Source organism: Condylura cristata, unplaced genomic scaffold (genome assembly GCF_000260355.1).
Source record: "Condylura cristata isolate star-nosed mole 26May11 unplaced genomic scaffold, ConCri1.0 scaffold00023, whole genome shotgun sequence".
Taxonomy (NCBI): Eukaryota; Metazoa; Chordata; class Mammalia; order Eulipotyphla; family Talpidae; genus Condylura; species Condylura cristata.
In genome coordinates this window covers 33869059-33875667 of record NW_004567124.1, presented here as the reverse complement: position 1 = coordinate 33875667, position 6609 = coordinate 33869059, and the positions used below count along the sequence as shown (strand labels likewise).

At 61.3% G+C, this 6609-nt stretch overlaps 1 protein-coding gene across 1 annotated transcript in view; it reads right to left on the bottom strand.

Moving 5' to 3' along the window:
- Window positions 1-3645: 3645 nt before the first annotated feature.
- LOC101636302 (chromosome unknown open reading frame, human C15orf39) overlaps window positions 3646-6609 on the bottom strand; it is a 5135-nt gene continuing 2171 nt past the window's right edge. Inside the window, exons 2-3 of the mRNA XM_004687581.2 lie at window positions 5996-6602; window positions 3646-4105 (exon numbers count right to left, since the gene is read on the bottom strand). Coding sequence (XP_004687638.1) covers window positions 3741-4105; window positions 5996-6602 — 972 coding nt within the window. The 3' untranslated portion in view covers window positions 3646-3740. The remainder of the gene's footprint in view (window positions 4106-5995; window positions 6603-6609) is intronic.

Genomic DNA, 6609 nt, shown 5'->3' with positions numbered 1-6609 from the left:
CTTTGGGAGTGGCACTCAGGTGAGGTGCTTGGGACAGAAGGGGAGAGAAGTGGGAGCCCTGTGGTCAGGCCTGAGGCCTCTGACTGGGACCTGCCCTGGCTGGGGGTGCAGCCCTGGAACAGTGGTCAGCTGCTACATCCGCAAAGTATGCAAGTGCCAGACTCCCCTCAAGGGCAAGGACCCTGAGGGATGGGATAGGCCTCCCAGACATCACTGCATCATGCCCTGCTTGAGAGCAGAACTACCCTAACTGCACAGACCTGCCGCTATGATGGGACAGTTTCCTCCTCTCAGAACCCTGAGCCAGAAGCCCGGCTGCCAGGGTGGACAAGAGGGATCCTGAAGTGTCTCCAGAGGCCATAGCCCTCCCAACCAGGAGGGCACTGAAAGGTCACCCAAGAGGCACATGAGTTCCTGGGAACCTAGGGTGGCAGGGAAGGGGGTCTTGAGACCTGACCTAGTGTTAACTTTGACACTGGAGACAGCAGCACAGAGCCAGGCTGTAAGAATCTAAAACCACCAACAGCTGTCTCCCATCTTCTGTCCAGCTGCACCCAGCCCCTATCTCCTGCATACTTGACGGAATCCCAGGAAGCCCTTAACCACCCCCCACCCTCACCCCCAGACTCTGGTCAGGGTGCGACTTCTCTGGCCCTTAACACTGGAACCAGTGAACCTCGCCCGGGAGCACCCCAATCAAGGCTCCTTTGCCGGCCACTCTGAATGCCTGGACTCTTTCCCTCCTCTTTGTGCTGATCTATTATCCCACCACTGCGACTCCTGTCAGGCGCTGGAGGTGCAGAAACCTGTGTTCTTCCCAGCTGGCTGTGGACTCCTGGGGTGGTCATCGGGGGCCCCTGGGTGAGTCATGCTGGGGATCTCAGTGGTGGGGTGGGAGAGCTGGTCCCCGAGGTGACATACCTGACAGGACCATGGCAGGAGGTGTGAGCACAGGCCCCTCAGACAGCCCTTCTGTGCAGCTGACCTTGGAGACCCTCCACAGCCCAACTCAGTTCCACCCGCCAGGGCCTGGGTCCAGGGAGCCTGTTGGAAGGAACTACCTAGGGCTCACCACACCTCTGCCTGGGGGCCTGGGTGTTCCCATCAGAAAGGAGATCATGGGTCTGCACTGCTCCAAAGCACTAGTGTGGGTCCCCAACACTGAGGCACAGTGAAGGCACAGTGCCCCCAGTAGGTGAGGGCGAAGGCCTTGGCTGTGCCCCCTAAGATGGCACCAGGGTCCAGAAGGACCACCTGGGGGAGGGCAGGGGTTTACAGGCAACGCCAGGGAAGTGGGCCTGGGGCCATAAGGAGCAGGGCTACCAGTGGAGCTGCAAGAAAGTGAGTCTGGTACATAGCATGTGGCCACCTCAGGAACACTGGAGAAAGGGAGCCAGAGACTTGCAGCCAGACGCACCCACGAGACCAGGAGAGGTATCTAAGCTGACTCCTGGTAGAACAAGTCACAGGTCCAGAGGAAAGCACCAAACTGGCAACCACTGGAAGGGGCCTGGGGCACCAGAGATCGGAGTCCTGGATGTCGACTGAGTTGAAGCACCAGGCAGACCTGGCTGGGACCAGTCCTTCAGTAGCGGACCCTTGCAGTTGCCTCATGCAGGCTTGGAGAAGCCCAGGTGGGCAGGGCTCGGACCTGTTCTCTGGAAGCTGGGGTCCTGGTGTTTCAGAAGCAGCAGGTGAGCAGCTCCGGGTGGCATGAAGCCTGGGCAGGTTGCCCTGGTTCTCCCGTGACAGGGAGGAGCCAAGACTCAAGAGGCTCCAGTGTGGGTGTCCTGTGGAGACCAGTTACTTCCCACCACGCTCAACTCTAGTACCTAGGGTGCCCTAGGCCAGCAGATGGACCAGCTGCATGCCTCAGGCCCTGCTCTACAGCCACAAGCAAGCGATCTGCCTGGCAGGCAGCCAGGGCACAGGTATGCAAGGGAGAGGGAAAAAGGAAAAACAGAAACAGCCCTACCCAGCAAGGCCCTGCCAGTGAGGGGGAAGAGGGGCTGCAGGAGGCCTGGGGGTTCAACACTCACCCAGCAGCACCCACGCCTCCTGCCCCCTGCCCTGCTGTCTGCAGTCTGAGAGAGGCTTGCTGCAGGCCAAGTCCGGGAGCTATGGAAGGGGATTTCCTGCACTCGGGCACACCTGGGCATTTCCATTTTCCAAATGTACCTCTCAGCCTCCAGCGTGCCGTTTGCTTCACACTGATCTTACCTACTGCCTTCTGGGCAGCACTTTTCAGGGACCCCAACACCAGTGCCAGGGTGGGTCAGGCCCTGGCGGTTGTCAGTGCCGCAGGGCTCTCAGTGACCGCCGAGCTCCAGCGCTGCCACTACAAACCCTGCCCTCTCCGGGCCGGGCTCCAGCTATTGGGAGGGTAGTGTTCCAGGGTACCCGGCCAGGGCCTGTGCAGTGGGAAACCCAGCCAGGAAGCCACTCGTGCAAACTGCACCGGGGGCAGGAGCCCAGCAGAGGCAGAGGGTGTGCTTGAGGGGAAGGTGGTGTCAGCTCTGTTCTAGCCACAGGCACACCTTGGTGCCCAAGGAGCAGGAGCGGAGGTGTGGCGGCCAGCACTTCTCCTGGCCCGTGGGCTGGTCCAGCACTTCTCCTGGCCCGTGGGCCAGTCCATAAACCGCCAGACCCTCGGTGGCTCAGCAGAGGCGGTCTCTCGGGAGGAAAGTGCCCCCTAGACTAGGGGGCAAAAGCATCAGCACTTGTGATGGCATCTTTGTCACCCCTCAAACCCCACAAATGCACAGCCAGGCCCAAGGTCAAAAAGCCTAAATGTTTTAATGTTTGATGGCCTGTTCCCAGGACTCACGGCCATCTTATAAAACCAAACCTAAACCAAGTGTCCATGCTGCCAGCCCCTGGTTCAATTTAGCACTGTGCTAGGAGGTACCTGGTGGTAGGCCAGGCTGAGGGGGCTCCAGCTTGGGCCCCAGCCCATAGAACTTAACTAGCACTTGGCCTATCCTGTTGAGTCCCTGAGTTCCTGCAGCTGCTTGGTTTCCAGCCTACATCCGACTTCCCTGGAGTACACTGGGCCACTCGGGGAAGCCATTGGTATCAATTCAGGAGAGGGATGGGGTCTCCCTGGGGTGAGAGCAGCAAGCCCCGAACAAGGATGTCAGCCCCAGACTCTATCCCTGCACGCCTTGCAGCAGGAAGGGGAGGACCAGGCTTTCCCCACACAGCTCTGGGCTGGGTGTGAGGGAGGGTCTAATTCCAAATCCTAGGGTGATAAGCCCCAGATTTCCCCAGGGGTGACTCCAGAAAACGTACCTAAGACAAGGTTGTGATGGCCTCAGCCCCATCTCTAGGCCCTGGATGGGACCCAGCCTACCCTGGGAGGGCACAAGGCATAATGGGCATGTGTCAGGCATCACCCCACAACAACCCTGTGAGGTAGGCTGTGTTGTCCTATTTTACAAATGGAGACAGGGCTTATGAGGAACTGATTTCCCCAGTTACACAGCAAGGACGACTCAGGATTCCAGCAAACTCTGGAGGGCTCCAAAGCCCATGTTGTCTTCCAAGAAGCAAGAACTGGTCCCTTCTAGTGAAGGCCCTCAAACTCGGGGGCTCTCAGCTCAGCCTGGGTAGGGGCGAGGTGAGAGGTAGGGAAACTTCAAGGGCACATCCACGGATGGCTCCGGGCTGCTGGGAAGGCGGAGGAGGGGTGCAAAGAGTGACTCCCACAGTAGCTGCCTAAACAGCACCGACATCTAGTGCTACAGGTGATGGTTCTGGGCCCCCAGAAGCTGCGGGCGGGGTGCCGGCCGGTCTGATCCCGAGGCCTTGTGGCCCCAAGTGGGTAGCGCCAAGCCATTGAGCCAGGCGGTCTCCAGCAGGCTGCGGAACCGGGCCCTCAGGGTGGGGCCCGGTGGGCTGGACCTGGCAGAGGGGGGAGGCGAGGTATCACAGGACCCTCGCCCTGCGGCCTCTGCTTTCTCCGAGCCAGGGACGGGTAGCTTCTTCCCGGGCTTCTTGACCTTGGGGGTGGGTGACTTCCAAGCCAGGGCTAGGCTCTCTGGCTCTCCTCTGGTCAGAGTGGGTTCTGAGGGGGGTACAGATCCAGCCTCACTGTCAAAGTCACCTGGAAAATGAACACACATTCAGGCTGCAGACCCCAACACCTTCAAGGCCCATCCCCTGGCCTCCAAAGCCATCAGACCAGGAGTTCCACTCTGTCCTAAGCCAGGGTGGCTCTGGCAGGGTCGGCCACCACAGTCCTTCCCCACTGACCAGCTGGGGAGAAGTGCCTTCACCCCAGGTGATGATGGGGAGCTGATGACAGCACTGCCCAGAGGCTGTCGGGCTCAAGGACGAGAGAGGGGCCCAACAGGTCAAGAGCCACTGGCTTGGCAGACAGGCCCACTAACATGAGGGGAAACTGAGGCCCAGCACTGGTCCTTCTCAGAGGACAGCCATCACCTTTCTGCCACATCACCCCAGGGCTGGAGCAAGAGCAGAGCCGGGGCGGGAAGGCAGGCTGCCCTGAAAACAAGGCCCCAAGGGAGGAAGCGCAGAAGGGACAGCAGCGCAGCCTTGACCACAGAGCAAACCTTGGAAAGGAGGCTGCAGGCGGGGAGCTATTGGAGATCCACAAGGGTGGTCCCCAAAGATGGAAGAGGACACACAACTTGGAGTAGGGATGGGGTGACCAAAGGCGAGAGGCCGCACTCCCATCAACTGCTTGACTGGCCCGGGACTCGAGACTGACCACGCAGTGCCCGGTCACACATGCACACATGCACCCGTCTCTCTGGGCCCAGCTTTTCCGGGGCAGGGCTGGGGTGCATGCTACCTACTCACACCCTTTCTCGCTCAGGAACAGACTGCTGGAGTTGCCTTTCGGTGCACTCTGCACCCCGTTAAGGCAGTGTCCCACCAGGGGTCAGCGTACAGCTCATACAGTTCACCCAGATGCCAAGCTCCACATGCGCACATTCATTATCCTTCACCCGACCTGGAGCTTGGGCCAGGTAGGGGCCCAGGGCAGGGCTGCCGGAGGGCCAAAGGGCAGTCCCTGCAGGGACACGACCATGACAGGCAGTGGGCAGGAGAAACAGCCTTGGGCCTCAAGGCCAGCTGTCCCGACACAGGAGAGCAGCCACGGACACCACGGCAGTCCTGGCTGCAGAGGTGAGGCTGCCACCACGTGACACAGCAGCGTCCCGAGACCGAGGTCGAGCCCTCGGCCACGGCAGCTGCTTCTCGGGGCCACCGAAAGGAGACATGGGCGAGCAATATACACAAGACATCATTTAGTGGAGGAAAAGCAAACCACAAAACAACACTTCGGGTACAGTCTGGGAAGGGAAATACCCAGGAGAACTGACAATTGCACATTCAAAAGGCAACGGCGTTTGGGGAGGCAGCCCCCTGCCAGGTTTCAGGAAGGAGGGGGTGAGGAGGGGTGCTCCGCCACTGAGATGAATAAACTAGGGGTGGAGGTAAGCTGGGGGAAAACTGCAGCAGGCGTTGGGAGAACTTAGGGCTCAGGTTTGAAGGTTCGGCATGCAGTGAGTGAGTTATCTGGAGTCTGAGCTCCGAAGAGGGGAGGCTGGAAGGACAGAAACACACAGAGAAATGACTCCAGATAGGAAACTAGGCCTGAGAACCCCGAAAGAAAGGCCTGTAACGCAAGACGAAGAAGGCAGAACAAGCAGAAAAAGAAACCCGGAGGCTCTGGACCAGGAGGGTCTGCGTGGGGGCAGAACAGCCAGCACGTTCAGAGGCTTCTAGAGGAGGTGACGAAGCCTCTTAGGAAAGCTGGAGGGGGAAGCGGGATCCGGGGGGCAGGGGAGCCCCAGAGAGCCTACCGAGGGGACCAGCCTCCCACCGTGGCAGGAGTCCCGGGGCCTCCCGGCCCCTCCCGGAGACCCACTGCGTCCTCAGTCCCGGCTGCGACCACTCACACGGCCCACAAACCTGTCACTCGCTCACACAGCTCCGGTGGCCGCTGGGGCTGCCCCATGCTCACCCAGCTGGCGGCGCACACAGTCCCGCCACTGCAGGCCCAGCAGGTCAGGGTAGATGTCGGGCAGCTGGCGCAGCGCCAGCAGCTTCAGCATGCGGGAGGTGCAGCCGTGCAGGGCCCGCTCCCGCAGCGCCCGCTCCTCGGACAGGGTGGTGGGCCGCAGCTCCACGCGGTGCTCCTGCAGCACGTGGTCCACGGAGCCCGGGGGCAGCCGCGGGAAGAGCCGCTCCTTCACCAGGTGGATGGGCACAAAGATGGCGCCGGCCCGCACCACGTGGGGGAAGGGGCACTGCTGCGTGCACACGAAGCTCTGCAGCTGGGACAGCAGCTTGCCCAGCAGCCCCTGCACACCCTGGCAGTCCTGCCACGCCGCCCGCCCCCAAGGTCCGGCCATCTCCAGCCACTCCCGCAGCTTCTCCGGTGGGGAGTGGGCGACAGAGCCCGAGATGGCGTCACACAGGGACGCGTGCAGTCCCGTGAAGCGCTGCTCCGGGGAGTCCGTGGCGGCGGGGGTAGAAGCCCGCGCGGGGCCTGCCGGACCCAGCGCTGGGGCCGCGGCTACAGCCAGCGGGCTGGGCAGTGCCAGGTTGAAGCAAGTCACGGGCAAGGGCTGCGTG